Source organism: Schistocerca serialis, chromosome 2 (assembly GCF_023864345.2).
Source record: "Schistocerca serialis cubense isolate TAMUIC-IGC-003099 chromosome 2, iqSchSeri2.2, whole genome shotgun sequence".
Classification (NCBI taxonomy): domain Eukaryota; kingdom Metazoa; phylum Arthropoda; class Insecta; order Orthoptera; family Acrididae; genus Schistocerca; species Schistocerca serialis.
In genome coordinates this window covers 33,450,105-33,474,267 of record NC_064639.1, presented here as the reverse complement: position 1 = coordinate 33,474,267, position 24,163 = coordinate 33,450,105, and the positions used below count along the sequence as shown (strand labels likewise).

At 38.1% G+C, this 24,163-nt stretch overlaps 1 protein-coding gene across 2 annotated transcripts in view; it reads right to left on the bottom strand.

The window, feature by feature from the left end:
- Window positions 1-23,307, bottom strand: part of LOC126456746 (acetyl-CoA acetyltransferase, mitochondrial) — a 108,222-nt gene extending 84,915 nt beyond the window's left edge. The window contains exon 1 of one of the 2 annotated variants that reach the window (XM_050092494.1): window positions 23,163-23,307. In XM_050092494.1, the coding sequence (XP_049948451.1) occupies window positions 23,163-23,201 (39 nt within the window). In that variant the 5' untranslated portion in view covers window positions 23,202-23,307. Of the gene's footprint in view, window positions 1-3,563; window positions 3,594-23,162 lie in introns of those variants that run through there. The other variant, XM_050092495.1, reaches the window with a different exon arrangement.
- Window positions 23,308-24,163: the final 856 nt, after the last annotated feature.

Sequence of the window (24,163 nt, the reverse complement as noted above, 5' to 3'; positions counted from 1 at the left end):
CGACTATTCCAGCAAAGGAAAAGGATATGGGCAGTTTTCGCCTACATCGTACCTGGCAGAAAAGTGGGCAGGGTATCTTAAACTACACTCCTGGAAATTGAAATAAGAAGACCGTGAATTCATTGTCCCAGGAAGGGGAAACTTTATTGACACATTCCTGGGGTCAGATACATCACATGATCACACTGACAGACCCACAGGCACATAGACACAGGCAACAGAGCATGCACAATGTCGGCATTAGTACAGTGTATATCCACCTTTCGCAGCAATGCAGGCTGCTATTCTCCCATGGAGACGATCGTAGAGATGCTGGATGTAGTCCTGTGGAACGGCTTGCCATGCCATTTCCACCTGGCGCCTCAGTTGGACCAGCGTTCGTGCTGGACGTGCAGACCACGTGAGACGACGCTTCATCCAGTCCCAAACATGCTCAATGGGGGACAGATCCGGAGATCTTGCTGGCCAGGGTAGTTGACTTACACCTTCTAGAGCACGTTGGGTGGCACGGGATACATGCGGACGTGCATTGTCCTGTTGGAACAGCAAGTTCCCTTGCCGGTCTAGGAATGGTAGAACGATGGGTTCGATGACGGTTTGGATGTACCGTGCACTATTCAGTGTCCCCTCGACGATCACCAGTGGTGTACGGCCAGTGTAGGAGATCGCTCCCCACACCATGATGCCGGGTGTTGGCCCTGTGTGCCTCGGTCGTATGCAGTCCTGATTGTGGCGCTCACCTGCACGGCGCCAAACACGCATACGACCATCATTGGCACCAAGGCAGAAGCGACTCTCATCGCTGAAGACGACACCTCTCCATTCGTCCCTCCATTCACCCCTGTCGCGACACCACTGGAGGCGGGCTGCACGATGTTGGGGCGTGAGCGGAAGACGGCCTAACGGTGTGCGGGACCGTAGCCCAGCTTCATGGAGACGGTTGCGAATGGTCCTCGCCGATACCCCAGGAGCAACAGTGTCCCTCATTTGCTGGGAAGTGGCGGTGCGATCCCCTACGGCACTGCGTAGGATCCTACGGTCTTGGCGTGCATCCGTGCGTCGCTGCGGTCCGGTCCCAGGTCGACGGGCACGTGCACCTTCCGCCGACCACTGGCGACAACATCGATGTACTGTGGAGACCTCACGCCCCACGTGTTGAGCAATTCGGCGGTACGTCCACCCGGCCTCCCGCATGCCCACTATACGCCCTCGATCAAAGTCCGTCAACTGCACATACGGTTCACGTCCACGCTGTCGCGGCATGCTACCAGTGTTAAAGACTGCGATGGAGCTCCGTATGCCACGGCAAACTGGCTGACACTGACGACGGCGGTGCACAAATGCTGCGCAGCTAGCGCCATTCGACGGCCAACACCGCGGTTCCTGGTGTGTCCGCTGTGCCGTGCGTGTGATCATTGCTTGTACAGCCCTCTCGCAGTGTCCGGAGCAAGTATGGTGGGTCTGACACACCGGTGTCAATGTGTTCATTTTTCCATTTCCAGGAGTGTATATACAGATGGCTCAAAAATGAGGACGGAAAATCATACCGGATGTGCTTTCTTCTGTCCAGAATCTGCAGAAGAAAGGAAGTTTCAACTACCAGGTGATACACCCCGACATACTGGATCATTATCACAAAGCTAAGAAGACTGGCCAAATTATAGAATTTGTATGGGACAAATCACATTCCGGCATTCTATACAATGACAAAGCAGATCAACTAGCGAGAGATGCGACTTACAGTGGAAGACCTATGGACATTAAACTGCCATATACAGAATACCTCCTAAAAGTAAAACAACAAGCGATTCTCTCCTGGCAGGGGAATGGACTGAAAGCCAACGAAAAATAGGTAAAAGCTATGCACACATACAGAATCCATACCAAGACAAACATGGTTTGCGAACTTCAAACATTCAAGGAAAATTATAACGTCCATTGTGAGTATGCGTCTCAATCAAGGATCTTCCCCTGCCAACTTACACAGAATCGGCGTATCGGAGACACCCTACTGTCAATGTGAAGAGGAAACAATTGGTGATGTAAATCACATCTTACATCAGTGTAGACGCTATGAGAAAGGCAGAGTTCACGTTTTAAAGGTGCTCTTTAAGACTTGGTCACTGCCAGCCGCTTTGCACGATCCCAATTCTCGGAGACACCACCAGGAGTAGATACGATGTCATATCCCGGTTTCTTGCGAAAGAAGACATAAAAATCTAAAATGAATTGAACTTAACTAAAGAACTTAATTAACAAATAAATTTTTAGCGGTTAACTGTGTTTTGTAATCTGATTACAATAATTTTGATCTGAAAACATGTGAATGTATGACCTAAATAGTATCTATGACGAAGAAAAAAAATGTTACCTTGTTATGTGTATCAGTACATTTATTTGTGATGGCTAGAAAGTTTGTATGCTAGAAGCCAATAAAATAACTGGTAATACTACGTCCCGTACCGATTTGCAGACGTTAGTTGCCAAGTGTGCAGAGTAGGCTATTAGCCAGTGTTGACTAGACTATTGTGTGCTTTGTCACAGACCTGTGCTGTCGCCATCTATGTCTTGTTTCGCTATTATCAGTATATTTTTATTCACATGCCAATACCAACAGTGATCTCAGCTTCTGTAACACAAAGCAATCAACTGACTATTACAGCCGTCGTGCACGTTGCTGCTTACCTGACGAAAAGTAACAGTTCGCGAGTGGTACCGGTACTATCCCGTACTAAGTTATGAAACTAGCTTACATTATAATAGTACAGGCTTCGTTTCAAGATATACATTTTCGTATTCTGTTCTTTATTATTTCTTGCTCTCTACCTAATGGTTACTGTGCTAAATGATGATTCGTGTTCCAAGTTTCTCTCTTACGGTATATGTTTTCATAATTATACTACAATTAGTAGAGCATACAGCTCACGCACTATAAATACTTTCTCAGCCGTCACATTTGTATTATGTAATTGTTTTTTTTACAAAATGTGTACTACAAATACATCAATTTCTAATGAGACCGGGGCCCTCCTTTAATTTTGCCGCCGCTGGTCCTCTGACGGACTTAAGTCTACCACTACTGATCCATCCGAAGTATACCAGCGCCAGAATACGTGGCTAACTTCGTGGCGGTAGTCTGGCAAAAACCGGTTTTCGTGTCGCTCAAATACGCGTAGCCATTTCGTAGCGACAACTGTGCGAGTATAGTCCAATTTCAGTATGCACATTAGAAGATTATTACTAGTGTTTCAATACTTGGCTCTCTCATGCTGAAATGTGAGAAGTTTTTTTTTCCGCTTAAGACAGTACTTTTAATGGAAAGAAGTACATTAGAGTACCGGTACAGTAGTATCAGTATACCAACTTTGTTCGTTATATATTATAAGGAAATATTTATTTATCATCCGTGTCATCGTACAAACGATATTGGATTGTCATACATAGAAATTAACACTATAGAATATACTAAATGAAGTTGTCTACAATTGGATTTGTCATATGCAGAAATTAAAATATAGAATGTACAAAATGAAATTGTTTATAATAAATGACAGCAAACTTACAGTTTCTTTCCACATAAATGGTTTATAGTAATTTGTTTCTCAGTAACAATATATAACTTGTACTAGTCCCGACGTTTAGGTCCTTGTACAGTCGGATTTTTAAACCACAAGTGCCAGTTCTGAACTTAGAGATGACTCAGTGGCCAGTATCGGCTTCATTTTACGCCGTGGAGAGAAACACCAAAGCCTACGACGATATATACAGTTTAGTATACTCAAAAAGACGGATACTGTCGCCATGGAAAGCTGCCTGGTTCAGTGTGAAGTGATAACGGAAAACTAAAAACAGCACCGCGTCCTTGAACATTAATCTGCCCGACAGGGGGTATGTTTCAAGGCCAGTGTCAGCAAAACTGACGATTACCGGCGACTCTCGTATGAACACCAAAACAGATTTCGTAAGTGTAGAAAATTCTCAGTACTAAAAAGACATAGCCAAAGAACAAAAAATGCAATCGTAGTGGAATCTGTTGGTAACTGAACATACGGTATAATGTATCCCATAAATCTGTGATTAAAAATGCAAAATCAGGTTCGGAAGTAACACGTAATCCAGAGCATAACATCCAAGAAAGACTGTTCAGTGTTGAAATGCGTGTTGTGTTGGTAAAAAAATTACACTACGTCAATCTGAAAGAAACGATAGAATTGAAAATTTGGTTCCTTCATGTATTCAGAAATGCTTTAGGGATTAATAAACAAAATATATCAATTTTGTTTTTCAATTCGAGAGACTTGTCTCCACTTTCAGAACTAGTTTTTTACTGCACAATCTCGAATTAAGTTGCTTGCATTTCACATGGGTGCTGTACAGCTTTTACCATCGATTAGAACTATACAACAGAATATGAGTTTAATTATCGCACCGCTGCATGTAATGCGGTATTTTGAACAGAATGGCGTTCTCCATGACAACCAGCAAGGATTCATGGATTAAAACTTCAAACATGTGCACTGTCACCCCACACTTTTCTCACACGACATCCTGAAAGCCATGGACCACGGCAGTCAGGCAGATGCAGTATGTCTCGACTTCCAAAAGGCATTTGACTCAGTGCCACAAAAGTATAATCATATGGAATACCAAGCCAAATCTGTGATTTGATTGAGGATTCCCTGGTAGGGAAGATGCAACGTTTTATCTTGGATGAGAATTATCAGCATATGTGACCTCGTGCACCACAAGCAAGGGTGTTGGGCCCCTTTCTGTTAATGTTTAACATTAATGATCTTTCAGATAATGTTTAGCGTAACCCCATTCTATTCACAGAAGATGCAGTTATCTAAAATGACGAACCATTTGAAAAAAAAAAAACCTGTAGAAATATCCAGTTGGATCTCGGTAAGATTTGAAAGTGTGTGAAGATTGGCAACTTGCTTTAAATGTTCAGAAATGTAAAATTCTGCATTTCACAAAAAAGATGTATCCTACGGCTACAGCATCAACATGGCCGTATTAGAAATGGTCAGCTCATACAAATACTTGGGTGGAACACCTTGTAAGGGTATGAAGTGAAACGATTGCATAGGCTCAGCTGTAGGTAAAGCAGGCGGCAGGCTGTGGTTCATTGGTAAAACGCTAAGAATTGCAAACAGTCTACAAAGGGGATTGCTTATAAACAATTTATTCTAGCATGTGGTGCCCATACCAGCTAGGACTGATGGAGGATATTGAGTGTGTACAGAGAAGGGCAGCATGAATAATCACAATTTGTTTGACCCATGGGAGAGCATCATGGAGATGCCGAAGAAACTGAACTGGCAAACACTTGAAGATAGAAACAAACTATCCTGAGAAAGCCTAATTACAGAATTACAAAAAAACAGCTTTAAAAGATCAATTTAGGAATATGCTGCACCCCCTAGGTGTCACTCGAACAGAGTTCGTGAGGACACAAGTAGATTAGTTATAGCACACACAGAGGAATTTAAATCAGTCGTTCTACCTGTGCTCTGTACATGAATAGAATGGGAAGAACCACTAATAAATGGTACAATGAAAAGTTCCCCCTGACATGTACTTTGCAGAGTATGGATGTACATGTAGATGTAGATGGTCAATACAAATGTATCATAGGGATCAATATTGGACCCACTGTTCTTTTTGTTATATATGAATGGTTTGCTGCCATATAAACAAGAAGTAGAAATTGTTCTCTTTGCTGACAGTTCAAGTATTATAGTCAAGCCTAATGGAGAAAATGCAACACTTGAAAATGTAAATAAAGTAATGCCTGGTTTTCTGCAAATGGACTTATACTGAACTTAGATAAGCGACAATACACGTAATTCTAGTACTGCACAAGGCCCAGTACATTATTAGAAATAATACAAAATGATAAATCAATACATGGAACAGAATATTCAAAATTCTTAGGTGTTTATATTGATATGAAACTGAAACAGAGAAAGTCATATATTATAGATCTTCTCAAATGTCGTAGCTCTTCAAGTTCATATTTTCATTCTTATTTGGGATGACTCATCACTGAGGAAGAAAGTGATGATTGCACAGAAGCCTGAAGCTGAGCATAATGTGTGTTGTCCTCTGTAGAACCTATAGCAGACAGATTTTTGAATAGTAAGGCATAATGACAACATGTACATCCTTATGGAGTTTGTTGTTAACAAACAGTCACAATTTGAAAACAACAGTAAAATTTGTGAACATAATACTAGGAGAAGTATTCAGTAGTAAAAAAATCTTTGACCATCTTCCCAGTGATGTAAAGAAGTTAACAGATAAAAAGTGAAATCATATCTGTTTGACAATTCTTACTTTCTAGAAGAAAGAATTTCTGAGTGTGTAAATATAATCTGACTTCGTGTGTGTGCATGGTGGGGGGATTGGGCAGAGGGATTTTGAACATATATATATATATATATATATATATATATATATATATATATATATATATATATATATACGAAAGCGCTGGCAGGTCGATAGAAACACAGACAGACACAGACATACATACACACAAAATTCAAGCTTTCGCAACAAACTGTTGCCTCATCAGGAAAGAGGGAAGGAGAGGGAAAGATGAAAGGAAGTGGGTTTTAAGGGAGAGGGTAAGGAGTCATTCCAGTCCCGGGAGCGGAAAGACTTACCTTAGGGGGGAAAAAGGACGGGTATACACTCACACACACACACACACACACTCACACACACACACACACACACACACACACACACACACACACGTCCATCCACACATATACAGACACAAGTTTGTGTCTGTATATGTGTGGATGGATGTGTGTGTGTGTGTGTGTGTGTGTGTGTGTGTGTGTGTGTGTGCGCGCGCGAGTGTATACTTGTCCTTTTTTCCCCCTAAGGTAAGTCTTTCCGCTCCCGGGATTGGAATGACTCCTTACCCTCTCCCTTAAAACCCACTTCCTTTCGTCTTTCCCTCTACTTTACTTCCCTCTTTCCTGATGAGGCAACAGTTTGTTGCGAAAGCTTGAATTTTGTGTGTATGTGTGTGTATGTATGTGTCTGTTTGTGTTTCTATCGACCTGCCAGCGCTTTCGTATGGTAAGTCACATCATCTTTGTTTTTAAATATATTTTTCCCGCGTGGAATGTTTCCCTCTATTATATATATATATATGATCATAAGAAAAACTTACAGCATTCATGTAATTGGTCAGCATGTTGCCAAGTGTAAAACTCCTTTGTTGCACATCATACAGAGAAATTGCACTTATGATCCTTGTGACATACAAATAACTGAACTAAACTGAAGTAGTGAATACATTTAGTTTTACTAAGCAGTAAGAACAAAACATAGCTTGAAATTTAAAGGAAAATGTGTAGTAGTGTTTTTCCCCTCTTTTCAAATAACCTGATAATGGCATTATGATGAAGCATAGAATTTGCTATTTTGCTATTCATTCATCATATTCTGTGAATCAATTTCCAATAAGAGTCTAGTGTCATTTGTGTCATGTTCATGGATATTCCAAGTTTTTATTTAAAGTTTTCTCTCTCTCTCTCTCTCTCTCTCTCTCTCTCTCTCTCTCTCTCTCTCTCTCTCTCTCTCTCCCCCCCCCCCCCCTCCATCTCCCCCCTCCTCCAGTGCATCAATGCCTGAGAGTGAAAAGCTAGCAAGACAATTTGCCTGAACAGTAAATTTCCTTTATACTTTTTTGAATCAAGAAAATGATATAGGGATTGTATTAGGCTAGAATACACATCTATACGATGAGTGGTGTTGGTTTAGGCAACCTAAATAATTTGAATGATGTGAAAGCTTGTTGAGAGGTAACTGTAAACAGTATCGGTGTTTATTCAGTAGTTTTGTTCATATGGTACTGAAACAAAATATTACAACCACTTGCTTAATAGCATGTTGGTCAATTTTGGAATGTAATGCAACAGCAATTCTGTGGGGCACGGATCTGCCAAGTCCTTCATAGGTTATAGAGATATGCGTCACCATATGTCTACACATCATGAAGTTCCTAAATTCCTGTAAATTATGGGCCAATGGGTGCAGAGCTGGCATCCCATAGTATCCCAGAAGTGTTCCATTCCACAGAGTTCATATCGAGCAAATTTGGTGGCCCAGACATCAGTTCACAATCATGCTCCTCAAACAACCTGTAGCACAATTCTTGCCTGGTAACACAAATAGTTATTCTCCTGGAAAATGCCATTTTCACTGGGAAGACATCAAGCTTGAAAGAATGCAGGTGGTCCACAATAAAGTTGGCACCATCAACAGCTGTCATGGTGCCTTTGATTACTACCACAGGTCCCATGGAAGCCCAGATGAAGTGCCTGAGGCATGGTACACATTTCACACAACCATTTGTCTATGAGACAGGATACCTGGAAGGTACCACAGACCTGGGACAACAAGAAACATTATTCATCTGACCAGGAAACAAGGATAACACTAAAAGAAATTGATTTGAAGGACAGGTGGCCAATGCAAGTACTTCATCTCTTGTAGTTACTGTGATCAACATCCCACCTTGGGGACACGTGACATCCTTTTGCACACTCACTTCATGCAAAAATACGTAACAAAACTATTAATACTTTCTTGCTCTTAACTATTAAATCACTATACTGCTTAACATCATGGTCCTCATTCATTGTCTATCTAGAAGCTGGGTAACACATCACGCTACCACGTTGATATGTGACACTACACTGATTATTGGCTCTATTTGGGGAAGTAGTCAGTTGGAAGGAAATGGTGATCACTGTAGCACAAATCAAACTTTTCTCATTGAGCTCTCTCTCTCTCTCTCTCTCTCTCTCTCTCTCTCTATCTCTATCTCTATCTCTATCTCTATCTCTGTCTCCTTCAGTGCTGAAGTATGTGTTAACACACAAACTTAGGAGACATATCTGGTCTGACGACATGAGTTCAACTACCTGTACACTTAGGCCAAAGGCCGTAGAAATCATGAGCATGTTACAAGCAGAAATGGTTGAGTAAGTAGTGAAATGAAATTAGTGAGAGCCTTTACATTAAAGGTTTCTTGAATGTATATTTAAAGGAAACAGACTATAGCCTTAGTTGTAGTTTTCTCTGTTGCATCATCTATTTGAATATATGCATGAGAGGGACAGTTATAGTGTGGTATCCCATCCTTTTGGCCCTGTGACATCATGCCCCCCACCGCATTTTATTACTGTTAATATAAAGTGCACCAGGAAATTTAAAATATGTCTCAAGTAGATGTAATTACAATGGTTTGTTCACAATCCAACAATGATTTGCTGAAGAACAAAGTGTACTACTTTGCTTTCCACCATTTGCCAATAGGTGGCGACAATGGTAAGTAGTGGTCGAAAGAAACATATCACAGAATCAGGCAGTTATCTTGGACCTCAGTCAACATAACCTCATTCAAATATTAGTCGATTTGTGTCTGCATCATAAAGTTGTTCTTGATTGAAAATGTCAGTTTACGAACCTAATTCTTGTCATTTGCAGGAGGTGTTACTGTTTTGTTTCAATATGAAGAAAACGGCAGCTGTCTCATCGAATGCTCTCAAGTACGTATGGTAAGGATGCTATTAGTGAAAGAATGTGTTGTGAGTGGTTTCAAGGCTTCAAGAACAGTGATTTTAACATCGTAGACCGGCATAGTGGTGGAAGAGAGAATGTTTTCGAAGATGCAGAATTGGAGATACTGCTGAGTGAAGACTCGTGTCAAACTCAAGAAGAATTGGCACGATTAGTGAGAGTGACACAGCAAGCCATTTCAAAAAGTCTCAAGGCAGAAAAAGGAACTTGGGTCCCGTTAGAGCTGAAACCAAGAGACATTGAATGGCATTTGTGTGTTTGTGAACAGTTGTTTCAGAGGCAAAAACAGAAGGGATGTCTGCATCACATTGTGAGTGGGGATGGAAAACGGATTCATTGCAATAATCCTAAATGCAAAAAATCATGGGGATATCCCGGCCATGCTTCCACATTGATGGCCAAACCGCATATTCACAGCTCCAAAATCATGCTCTGTGTGGTGTCACCGCCAGACACCACACTTGCTAGGTGGTAGCCTTTAAATCGTCCGCGGTCCGTTAGTATACATCGGACCCGCGTGTCGCCACTATCAGTGATTGCAGACCGAGCGCCGCCACACGGCAGGTCTAGAGAGACTTCCTAGCACTCGCCCCAGTTGTACAGCCGACTTTGCTAGCGATGGTTTACTGACAAATTACGCTCTCATTTGCCGAGACGATAGTTAGCATAGCCTTCAACTACATCATTTGCTACGACCTAGCAAAGTGCCATTACCAGTTACTATTGATGCTGTAAAACATGTACCGTCAAGAGCGATGTTCACCATTTATGGATTAAAGTTAAGTATTCCAGCAGCTATGTACTTTTTTGTTGGTCTCATTTCCTTGACCTGTTCCAGACCTCACGCCAGCCTGTGTGAGCTAAAACGCGTGCCTTTCGGCTTCCTCTCATAGTGGGTTGGCTGTCTTGCCAATCCACAACACTCTGCATTTGGAGAGACCAGCTCCGTGTCATGTACTATGAGGTGTTAAAACCAAGTGAAACAATCAGAGGTGCTCATTATCGAACACAATGCATTTGAGAAGAGCATTAAAAGACAAATGGCCACAATACAGCGAGAGGCATGATAAAGTGACTTTGCAGCATGACAACGCTCAACCTGACATTGCAAAACAGGTCAACACGTACTTGGAAACATTAAAATGGGAAGTCCTACCCCACCCGCCATATTCTGCAGACATTGCTCTCTCTATTACCTGTTTAGATCAGTGGCACATGGCCTGGCTGATCAACACTTCTGAACTCATGAAGGAGTCACAAATTGGATCGATTCGTGGATCGCTTCAAAAGACGAACAATTTTTTCGATGTGGGATTCGTACACTGCCCAAAAGACGGGAGAAAGTAGTGGCCAGCAATGGAAAATACTTTGAATGATACATGTGTAACCAATTTGTTTCATTAAAGCCTCAAATATTGGGGAAAAACGGCAAAAGCAAAGTTGTACACCTTGTACATTAGAGTTTAACAGCAAGGTTTCTCTCTCTCCCTCCCTCCTCCTATGTTGAGGATATTATTATGGTTGGGGTTTAGATTAAGGTCTAAATGACACTATTGGTAGATTTGAAAATTCATACAGCCTGCCAGAAAATTGTCATGCTGTGCATTAAATATTGTGACTTTAGCACAGTTTTTTTTAGGCTTTTGATATTGCTATGATATGTGGTGTGACACATGGAGACAGACATGTTTACATATTGTTACCTCAGTTCTATAACATCGATGCAGAGTACGTCACCCGGGATACAATGAATAGCTGGGATGGTGGAATTTAAATTGGTAGCAAGTAAATCAACAATCTGCTCAGTTCACTTGTACATAACTTCCCCAATCATACTGTAATCATTGGCAGAGACAATTAATTGGCAAAATTACAGATTTGTTAGTGGTGGATATGATAAGACATTCTGCGAAACATTACTACGTGCCTTCTCTGAAAACTACCTTGAACAGATAGTTAGGAACCTGACTCATAATGGAAATATATTGGATATTATAGCAACAAATTGATCTGATTTCTTTAAGGATGTCCACACCAAAACTAGCATCAGTTACCTGACACAGCTGTGGCAACAGTGATTACCAAAGTATAAAAGACAACTAAAACAAGCAGAAAAACTTATATTTTCACCAAATTACATAAAAAATCAGTAATGTCATATCTCAGTGAGCAATGTGGAACTTTCAGCACAGGGTAGGAGCATGCACAGGAACTATGGCTTAAGTTTAAAAGAGTAGTTGACCATACACTGCAACACATGAAACCAGTACAATAGTTCATAATTGGCTGTAAAGAAACAGAGATTATTGTGTAATAGGTGTAAAACAAAGTGTAAGGCTGTAGGTAGAGGCACGCTGAATGAAACGCGTTTGGCTGTCAAGAGAGAAATGTGCAATACTTTCAATGACATTTACAGAGATTGTCAGTACAAATGGTCACACATTGGTTTGATCTATGGGAGTGCGTCACAGAAATATTGAAGGAAGGTTCATTTCATTTAAAATAATCCAAAATAAAGAAATCTCGTTGCCATCATGTCACAGATATTTGTAAAAATTTAGTGTAAGGAAGTACACAAATAGAAAGTGATAAAATATTTTTTTCAGATTTTTTAGATCAAAACTGTAGTCAGGGGGCTATTTTGAAATGTCTAGCATTTTCTCCATCTGGCATCAGTACAAAAGGTAGGTTGAAAGTCTTGTACTACTATAACTCCCTTATTTATAAATCAATTTTATTCAATTGGGTGTCATTAGAAAGATAAAAGGACCAACTATATCACTAAACTACAAAAATGCTGCAACTGTGCATATAAATATGCGCAAATCTGTAATTAATGTCTTTTTCAATAATTAATTTTTTTTTAAGATCAGCAATTTTTTTCCCTCAAAATCACAAGTTTCACCAATATAAATTTTGTCTCAAAGAATTCCTATTGTCATACATTTCAACATAAAAAAATCAGAAGGGTGTTTGTTCTGTTTAATCATTTAAAACAGTAAGAACATAAATAATAATATACATGTTTCATTTTGTGACTCTTACCTAGTGGTCACAAATGATGATCAGTTCTCATAAAACACATTCATAAAATTCCAAAAAGCATTGATTCTGTCAAACAAGTTTTCAATGGACAATATTATGTCTGATTCAAAAGTATATAAACAACCAGTACTTGTGCTTGCACTAGGAGCAGGCAATGTCATTAAAATGTTTTCATAAGGTATCCGGCAACTTCAGTGTGAAGTGGCCATGAATAACTTGATGAAGGGCCACTTGGACTCATGAACTTGACTTTTGCATCTCTGTGTTCTTCACTTATCTCTAGAATTTTTCCAAGCTACCACTGATTATCATAGATAGCTGTGACAAATGTTTCTTCTTTAATTGTGTTAGAGGCAGTGTTTTGAATTCCACGAGGAACTTAAATGAATTTAGTAGATGATGAAACACACTATCAGCAACTTGTTTTCATTCAGTGGTTTGAAAAAATGATTCACTCTTGTCCCAGGAATGGTAGAACCAGTCTCATATCGTTTTTGTAACATGTTTGTGAACTTTGTTACCTCCTCTGTTGTAACATAAAATGTTTATATTCCTGGAACATGTGTTTTGGCAAATGTAAACAGATCTTTTGGACTTAAAATGTGACTGTCATATGGATGCTGTAAACTTGCTCTTGTTGCTAAACATTTAATAGTACCACCAACTCCATCACATGCATTTTTGCCATGACTAGTGGCAAAAAAATTCCATTCCATTCCAAGTTCTTTAAGTTTTTATATTGTGCCATCACTGAAGTACATAACATGCTGGATGTGTGGTAATTGTCCAATACATAAGTGAGAGCAGTTTTCTGGAGAAAACATAGAATGTGTCTGTATCATGCTGCAAACAAGTCACTTATACAACACAATGACATTGACTTAATGCAATCATCTGTTTTAAAGTACACCACAAAAGGATGAAGGGTGACTTGAATGTTCTGCCAGTGAAATCCTTGTGCAGCATCCTGAAGCAAACGGGTATAGTTCTCTGCAAAATCCACTATGATGCATGTAGTATCAGAGAGGGTTGATTTGAAGTAGTGACTCAGATTTTGATACTTAATGATGTTGTGTTAAATTTTGAAGTTTTTGCATGAGATACTCAACAAATTCATCGGCTGTCTTCATTATTGTCTCCAGTAAAGGTCGATCAGTTTGGATCCATTCTTTGAATACAACATTTTCACAATCTTTTAAGGACTCCAGCTCCATTAAAAAATTGTGCAGTTCATATTCGTCAGGACACTGAGAACAGCGATGCACCATGCACTTCTCATTTTCCAGATTGCAAACAAGTTTCTGTAGAAGTTCAGTGTATGGTTCTTTCACATGTGTAGCATGCATTAACAGTTTTACATTTTGGTGATACATGCATACACATACGTTATGCATTACACGACTGTTTACAGTAACACATTCTTTTGGCCTAAGTTCACAAAATTTAGTAAAACCAATTTTATCTTCAGGGTATTATTCTCTGAAAGCTAAGTAGTCTTTTTATCTTATACACTCTTTTGCCATTCAGTCTTTTTTATTAGCAGAAATGCGACATATCATCTTCACAGTAAAAATTCTGGACATGTTTTGCCACATTCTTACATATTCTCTTTCCCATTTTATAACTCCCTTTTGACAAAATACCATCTTATTTTAGCAATACCCTCAATTTCTTTACCATGTATTCAGTAGTGTTAAAAAACATTTGGATTTTTTCTTTACTCCATGAAGCTGGTGCTAAGGTAAATATTTGTAGTTTTTCTTTAACAGAACTTCTGCTGAATTTCTCTTTAAGTTTTTGCATTAAAATATTACAGTCTGTATATTCAGCACTGCCAGTTTCCTCAGACACTTTTTTCACTGGAACATGTAGCACTCCTGATGCCGTTTGCTGGAATTTTAAAGCTAAGCAACGAGATTTGGATCGAATGTATTCTGGGCGCCTGTCTTGTGCTCTCTTGGTAATCTTAAATGGTGGAATTTCAAGTAGTTCACAACTTTCATTACGTTTCTGAAGAGCTGTAGATGGATCTGGTGTATATTCTTGATCTTCAACTTCACATTCATCCATCCCTGGAAGGTTATCCCCCATAGGAGATAGAATGTCTTTACGGCATGTTATGCACAGCTTGGTACCTGGGATAAGTCCAAGGGTTTTATATTTCGTTGCCATGGTTAAAGAAATAGGTTTCAAAGATTTCTTAGCAGGCTTTTTACCATGCTTCAGAAAAGGGTCACAGCAAATTCTTTGTCTTCAAATGTTCCCAAATATAGCCTTTTGTGCGAAGAACAAACACGCTTAATATTTTCACAGGTGCTTCTTTGCTTCAATAATTCAGTATCAGCTTCATTCAGGCTTGACATATCTATTAAATCAAGCTCTTCCCTGTTACCGCTTTTCTTCAGACACACAACTGCTGACCCAAAACCTAAAGAACATTTGTTTTCCATTGTGATTTTTAATCAACTGTGTATGTTGCAGAAAAGAACTGGTTGGTTTGAAACTTTTTCTTGTTCTCTAAGTACCAGACAGAATGGCTGCTTATGTAAGACGGACAAAATCAAGACAAAGTCCTTCAGATTTATAAAGTGCACAGACACACAAAAACCTAACACACGCAGCCTGTGTTGCATGTGAGTGTTGCTGCTAGACTGAATTTTCCATTGTTGTTTCATGTATTGTTGATTAGCTATTTGAAGCAATTAATTATTACAGCATTATTGAAAAAGTATAAGATCTAACAGCAGAGGACAAACACCCTTCTATTTTTTTTATGTTGAAAAGGATGGCAGTAGGAATTATTTGAAACAAAAATTCAGATGGTGAAACTTGTGATTCTGCTGAAAAAAAAATTCCTGAAATTTGCAAAAAAAAAAAAAAAAATTAAGCAATTACATTAATTACAAATTTTCAAACATTTATTGCTTAGAAACAGCACTTTAATAATTTTTTTTATTATAGCTCTATTCTTTTACTTTCCAATGACACCAAATTGAATAAAATTGATTCATAAATAATAAAGTTATAGTGGTTACAATTTTATAAGGCACTTCGTTTCTCAACGCCAATTGGTAGAAGGGACCCACATTTCAAAATGGTCTCCTAATTACAATTTTGGTCAAAAAATTCCAGAAAAAATATTTTAACCCTAACTCATTATGTACATTCTTACACCAAATTTTCAGAAAAATCTGTGACATAATGGCAATGGCCACTGGGTGATTTCACATGAAATTACTCGGAACTGAACTGGAAGACTCTAGGAATATACTACAACCCCTGTCACTCACATAGGGATCGTGAGGAAAAGATTAGAATAACTAATGCATGCTCAGAGCAATTAAAACAATCATTCTTCCCATGTTCCATACATGATAGAATAGGAAGTTACCCTAATGACTGGTGTAATGGGACATTTACTCTGCCATACATTTCACGGTGGTTTGGGGAGTATAAATGTAGATGCAGACTATGTTTAGCTGATGATACTACTATTATTGCAGGAAGTGAGCGAGAAGTTCGTGATCTGTTTTCTGAGTGAAGATTATTACTTTAATTTCAGTCTAGAGATAAACATGACGAAGACCTAACTAATGGTTATTAACTGACAGAGTTTAGATTAAATCCAACTTACAGGCTACTTACAAGATCTGTAGGTAGTAAGTGAAATGTATACGTAGAACCTCTAATCAATGACACAGGAAATTGTGATGAAGAAATAAAAAGATTAATTGTTCTTGGCTAAGTCTCAATGGTTAAACCCACTAAGATCTAGCAGAACAGGCAATATCCAAAACAACACAAATGCACTTGGTGGACTCATTGGTGTTCCCTCTGTTCTTGTACAGCTACAAGACCTGGACCATGAAAGCTAGCAACAAGGGCCGAATCGATGCCTTCGAGAAGTGGTGTTGGAGGAACATATTTTGGATACCATGGACAAACAGGAGAACAAATTATTTCATTAGAAGTTGATCTTCCCATGTCAGTCAAAGCTACTTATATTAAGAAGAGCTGAAGATCGCTGCGGGGACATCTAGTCGACTATTCAGGTACCTAAGAAATGAATTGAGAGACATGTCGTCACACTTGGCAATGAGTACACTGCTAATGATAATGAAAACACCTTACAGATTTGGACATGACAGCTAAAATTTCCATACTTGCATGCAGGATTAAGGATTCCCCCTCCCCTTGAGCCTGTACTCAGTGTCAGAATGAAAACAATGACCTTTTACACCAAGGATCTTTGCTCTAGTATGTTTGTAGGCTTTCACAACTGGAGTCAGTTTCCATAAACTGTCATTTTGTTTGTAGACTTTCGTATTGTTAAATCATCTGGCTTGTAACTCAGAAAAAATTATAGAAACAGCAAACATCTATAGCAATTTGCAATAAATAAGTCCTAAATGAAAGGGTAATTTTTCTACTTAGCCCATATTTATTTACACCTCTTCTTAGTTACACACCTAATTTGAGCTCAAAAAGCCATTTGTGAGTGCTTACTGACATGCGCAGGTGCAATACACATGAAAATGGCAGTAAACTCACACAATTAGCCATGGTATTAAATTCAAAAAAGTGAAGACATTTGGTTCAGGTATTCTGACATCAACATGCACCTGGCACAGTGACAATAGTCGAGACAGTGGAGACACACTTGGAAGGAGCAGGTTAAAATCCCTAACCAGCTATCTAGAATTAATTTTCTGTACTTCCTTAAATCACTTCCTATGAATGTTGGGATGGTTCCTTGAAAAGGACATGGCTCATTTTCTTCCCCATCCTTGTTCATCTCAAGTTTGAGCTCTGTCTCTAAATGTCTCTCGTTCTTCTTTAGGATTTTTTTTTTCCTGTCCCTTCTCGTTTCACCTCTGCCAACATGTGTCTTTGAAAAAAAATGCCAGTTTGGGTTTGGAGTTTACATTAAATTATAGGTCACCTATAATTGGTTAATGCCAGTTCAGAAGTTGGAGGAAGGGAAGATCTTAGCTTGAATAGGACCACGTTTAAACAAATGTTTAAACAAACCTAGTTACAATGTACATCTTGAAATCTTGTGGTGGTAGCCTGATCAGTAAAGTATCCCAAGAAGATTAACCTTCTGAAACTTATTATTGCTACCCATTTCTTAGTTTATATCAGATCAGATCAGATCCAGCCTTCATTCCACAGATCCAAAAATGAGAAGATTTTTGTGGGTGTGGAGCATGTCAGAAAGTATGATATAAAAAACGTAGAACATTTGAATATAATACTTAACTGATCATTTCACAGGAGGTTGTCAAGATATGTGAATACATTACAGTAAACTGGAACTGCTAATATTTACAGAATTAATACACTATCAGAAGCAGATATGGTCATGCACTTTTAATAATTTTATCATACACAAAATACCCAATCTTGATTGTTATGACCAAGTGCTGTCAGAACTAAATCTAACAGACATATTTACTTAAGCAGGTCTAACAGCACCTGTTAAGATATTCATCTATAGAGTATTTAAGGAACCATTTGCACTCGAGCACAGACAATATTTAATTTACTGAACTTAGATTATATGTATCGATTTTTTAAGAGAAGAGAAAGCAAAACAAAGGAATTAACACCACTCTCTTGTCGCAGCCAGTAGGTATCAGCACTCTTATGTCATTCGTTGTCCTAGAAGGATGTAATATTTTGTGTGGCTCCACAGTTAGCAATATTGATACTTATTTGCAGAAAAGAGGCGCAGAATTAATAAGTCGCTCTCATCTGTGAATTATCTGCAATTATTTACCTAGAATTTTACATAAGTGTCGTTCATATCGTAATGTATATGTTGAAATGAATACATGTTTTATTTCTGTGTAATGACTGAAGTTAATGTTTTGTATATTGTTGGTAGGCATGTTATGGGGCGATATTTTGCTGGGTTTGCTGTGTCTGCTTGATCTTCAGGTTTCAGATAAGTTATTCCATGTGTAAGTGTATCAGGGAATGTGAATGGGTCTGCAATGTAACTGTTAAATAATTTAGTTAGATGTGAATGTGTTGAGGTGAACTTCTTAAGCCAGAAATTTGCTATTTTATCTTTTCCAGGGGCTTTCCAATTGTGAGTAGAATTAATTGCTTGGGTGACTTCATGCTGCAAAATTATCACTTCAGGCATTTGTGGTATCATCTTGTATGCATCTGTTTCTGCTTGTATCCACCGTGCATGCCTGTTATGCTGTACCGGGTTTGACCATATGTTGCTCCAGAAGTGTTCCATGTCTGTTATGTTTGGTGGGTTGTCTATTTTAATGTGTGTGTTATCTATTGTCTGATAAAATTTCTTTTGGTTTGTGTTGAATGTTTGGTTTTGTTTCCTTCGATTTTCACTTTTTTTGTATCCTCTAAGTTGTTTGGCCAATGCTTTTAATTTCTGCATCTTTTCATCTAATTGCTCTGTTGCTTCTTGTCGTGAGATTTTACCTAACCTTTTTAGTTTTTTATCTGATATTTCATTTCTTATAAACTGTGTTAGCTGTCCGATGTCTTTTCTCAGTTTTTCTATTCTGATCTGTAGCCTGTGTTGCCATGCTGGTTTTGTGGGTTTCTTCTGTGTGTTGGTTTGGTCTGATCTCTGCTTAGTGTGTATACTTAGTGTAGTGAGTGCTCCTATATAAACCAGTAGTTGTAACTCTTCCATAGTTGTATTTTCATTTATTTTGTTGTGAATGATTGCGTTGATAGTTGTTATTGTTGTTTCGACTTGTGGGTTATTTGGTGGTCTATGCAAGAATGGTCTAATGTCTGTATTTGTGTCTTTGTATTCTATATATGTTAGCTGAAATTTTTCTTCTATATCTAACATGTTATTATTATTATTATTACTTTATTTTTATTTGTTAAAAGTAGAAGGAGCTGCCAATCAGAAAAGTTTTTGAAACTCTTTTTAAACTGTGCTTTATTTGAAAAAGATTGTTGGCGATTTATTGAAAATGTATGTTCCTGAATATTGGACCTGTTTTGTACTAAGGTTGGTGATTTTAGATCTTAATGTAAATTGTTCTTATTTCTAGTGTTGATACTACTTATTAAGCTATTTGATGGAAATAGACACACATTATCTGCAACAAATTACATTAAGGAATAAATATACTAAGAAGGCAGCAATTAAAATACCTTCTTTGAATATGTTTCTATGTGGTGTTCTTGAAATTACACCAAAGTGAGTTTTATTACACGCTTTTACACTGCTAAAAACTTTTGCTCAGCTTGATGAGTTACCCAAAACATGATCCCATATGACATAACAGAATGAAAGCAAGCAAAGTATGCAAGTTTTTGCATTTATATTTCCTATACAAGTTTTTGCCTTTATATTTCCTATATCTAACAGCATTCGCATTGCAAATACAGACTTGTTTAAGTGCTTCAGCAATTCTGTGGTATTCTCTTCCCAACTGAATTTATTACTAGCCCAGAAATTTAACACTGTCAACCTTTTCTATCTGCCTGTCTTCATATGTTATATGCAAGCTTGAAGGAAATCTCTTACAGACTCTGAACTGCATTAGTGGGTCTTTTCAAAGCTTAGTCACTGTGAATTAGCTTTACATCATTTATTACTGCCAGTGAAAATTTGATTAGCAAATATTTCTAAATCTATATTTGACTTGCTATTTATTGCTATGTTTGTATCACTTGCAAACAAAACAAACCTAGCACCCAACAGTGTGACAGACGAGAGGTCATTAATGTACACAAGAAAAAAACCAATAGATCCAAGACGGAACCTTGAGAAACACAACATGTAATTAATTCCCAATCAGATGAAGACTGATTGCTTACTCCACAGGTATTTGCTTCTTGTTAGTTGGGTAAGACTTTTGCACCACTACCAGTGACACCATAATATTCTAATTTACTTAAGACAATGCTGTGATTCAAACAGTTAAAGGTTTCTGACAAGTCACAGAAAATGCCAGTAGCCTGTAATTTGTTACTCAATGACTTAAGTACATTCTCACTGTAAATAGCCTTCTGTATATCAGAACACTTAAGGAACCCAAGTTGTGACTTAGACAATATATTATTAGCAGTCAGATGTTTAAGATGTGAAATTGGTCAATATTCTGACGGTGCCTCTTTACGGCCCTTCTTGTAAAGAGGCTTAACTTCAGTAGTCTGGAAATGTTCCACTAATAAGAGATTGGTTATGCGAATAATTTAAGGCAGAACTCAAAGCATGTGAACACTTACTTTGTTGGTGTGTTATCATAGCCATTAGAATACTTTGATGTTAAGGATTTTATGATTTATGCTACTTCTCTGAAAGAAGTGAGTGTCACTTCCATTTTACTTAAGTTATTTGTAGAAATGATCTCAGATATTCCATTGCACTGTTTACTGAATCTCATAATGCCAAGTTGTCAGTAACAGAAATAAAGTACTTGTTTAAGAAGTTTGGAACGTTACATGCACTTGTTACCAATGTCTCATTTATTTTTAGTGCTATGTTCCCCTTCCATTCTAGCCCCATCTGTCTGTCTCTTCACCACATCCCATATGGTTTTTGTTTTGTTGCCTTATGTAATTACATTTTTCATATAATAAAACTGCCTAGACTTCTAGATTACTTGCTTCAATGTTTTGCAGTATTCTTTGTAATGCATTACAGTGATAACATCAGAGCTGTTCACAGATGCCTGGGATGTTTCTCAAATATTTAAATTCTCTTCATTTCACAGGTTTAACTTATTTCATTGATGTACCTACAAAATACACTCAAAGAACCAGCCTGAGACTGACAAGGTTTTCTACATATTAATTACATTATTCTGATTCCATCTTATCTGTTACCATATAGTTGAAAAATTCTTATTTATGGATTACTGCTCTTACAGTCAAAGCCATTTGTATGTCACTGTGTTGGAGAACTCCTCAAATACATAATTCTATGGTGAAGATTGAAACAAAGACGTGGCAAAGCATTCTGTGACTGTTAAGATATACTAAAAGGATTAGAGCACTGACACTGCAATGACTCCACAGAATAAAGAGCACATAAAAGTTTACCAAAATGTCAAAAATTTGCTGCTCATATTATCACATTTTGGTCTTCCATTTACCTACTAGGAAGCAGTTGAAAGAGCCAAAATTCGCCACCATCACATAAACGTTACTGTGCAAGAATTGAAGTAAAGATTCGTGTTAATTTTACTACTTTCTTATTACCATAGTCCTTCGATTCGTTATGTTCTTTCGGAACAAATTGGTTTGTACGAAACGTCTGACTTCCCAATCTGCTCGAAAGTTCACTTAAAAGACAGCACGTAGATAATCTGGAAGGACGTCGTTTACAATATCCAAGTATCACAGAAAGCAATGTCGCTGAGATGTATCCAGTTGGACAATGTTTTCCCATGTTTCTTACGAAAAAAATACACGATTTCATAATAATTACGAAACTGAGCCAGTGAATCAGATTGTGAATCCCTTTACGAAACTGAGTCAATGAACCAGCCTGAGACTGACAAGGTTTTCTACATATTAATTACATTATTCTGATTCCATCTTATCTGTTACCATATAGTTGAAAAATTCTTATTTATGGATTACTGCTCTTACAGTCAAAGCCATTTGTATGTCACTGTGTTGGAGAACTCCTCAAATACATAATTCTATGGTGAAGATTGAAACAAAGACGTGGCAAAGCATTCTGTGACTGTTAAGATATACTAAAAGGATTAGAGCACTGACACTGCAATGACTCCACAGAATAAAGAGCACATAAAAGTTTACCAAAATGTCAAAAATTTGCTGCTCATATTATCACATTTTGGTCTTCCATTTACCTACTAGGAAGCAGTTGAAAGAGCCAAAATTCGCCACCATCACATAAACGTTACTGTGCAAGAATTGAAGTAAAGATTCGTGTTAATTTTACTACTTTCTTATTACCATAGTCCTTCGATTCGTTATGTTCTTTCGGAACAAATTGGTTTGTACGAAACGTCTGACTTCCCAATCTGCTCGAAAGTTCACTTAAAAGACAGCACGTAGATAATCTGGAAGGACGTCGTTTACAATATCCAAGTATCACAGAAAGCAATGTCGCTGAGATGTATCCAGTTGGACAATGTTTTCCCATGTTTCTTACGAAAAAAATACACGATTTCATAATAATTACGAAACTGAGCCAGTGAATCAGATTGTGAATCCCTTTACGAAACTGAGTCAATGAACCAGATTGTGAATCCCTGTACGTGAAATTGAATGAGACTGAATACAGACAACTCCCACTGTTTTCTTTTGTAAATACACGAGTTTTCAAGGAGAAGGTACAATACAATTCTTTGACACTCTCAAACGAAGAGTACTAATGTTAATACTCGTAAACAACGTATTTTCCACCTCAAGAAACTATAGGTTACGATCATGCGGGAAGGTGCACAAGTCACATTCAGTGTATAGCCTAATGACAATAATATATTCTCTTCTGTAATGTTGTACTTTAAAACTTCTTTCCTTACCAAACGCGATAACCTTAAAAACACTCCCATGTTTCTCATTGCGGACTGCGACGCTTCCTGAACCCCGACCTCACTGCACAACAGCCAACAGCTGTTATCTGACACGTGTTACTTAACAGCATTCTCACCAACTACGATACAGATACACATTCTGCTGTATCATTAAGTTTACATAATACTACACCGTACTACCTTCGCAAATAAACGACGTGAACGAAAAATGTTTTCGAAGCAAAATATCATAATAAACAAACCCCATTTACGTTCGATAAAAGATTGACATTAAACTAATAATACCACAAGCTCAAGTAATATTTAAAGACTGTACCACAAGAATTTGAAAAATATTAGCACTGTGCACATTCATATAGTGTAGCGCTTAGTAGGGATGCCCAAGTGGTTTACCATTTCGGAACAGTACGCTTTACTCTTTCTTCACAGGTGCCAAATATCTGATTTAACAATGCTGTGCGTTCTACCGAGAAACTAATATTCTAATAGAAAAACTGACACGCTTTTCTCGTCGAGAAAACCTCAGGAAGGAGGCGAACGTCTACATGATGATTTCGATTTATTGGCCTCTATAGCACTAAAATGTATCACACAGGAGAAATCCTTCTCACTCTATTAGTCAAATACATCAGCAATGTTTAAGAAATAAACTATCTGTAATATATAAATAAATGGGTACCGGTGTTGGTAATCATTGATGAAAAGTGACATGTTTTATCCTGGCAATTATTTCAGAGGTTTTCAGCTCAGAAGGAACCAGAATGGCACATTTAATTATTTTCCAAAAAATATACTATAAAATACAAGGTCAAAGTCAAATGTACGAAACAGTCTCCCCATACACACCACAAATCTTTATTTCAAAAGTTATGCACCAGCATTGGCCCTGATTGCTTGGTCATTCATTCACACGTAGTGTTTCGTAAATCACCTTATGAAGGAAAGCCTTGATGGATGTGGAATGACTCAAGTTATACATTAGCAAGCAG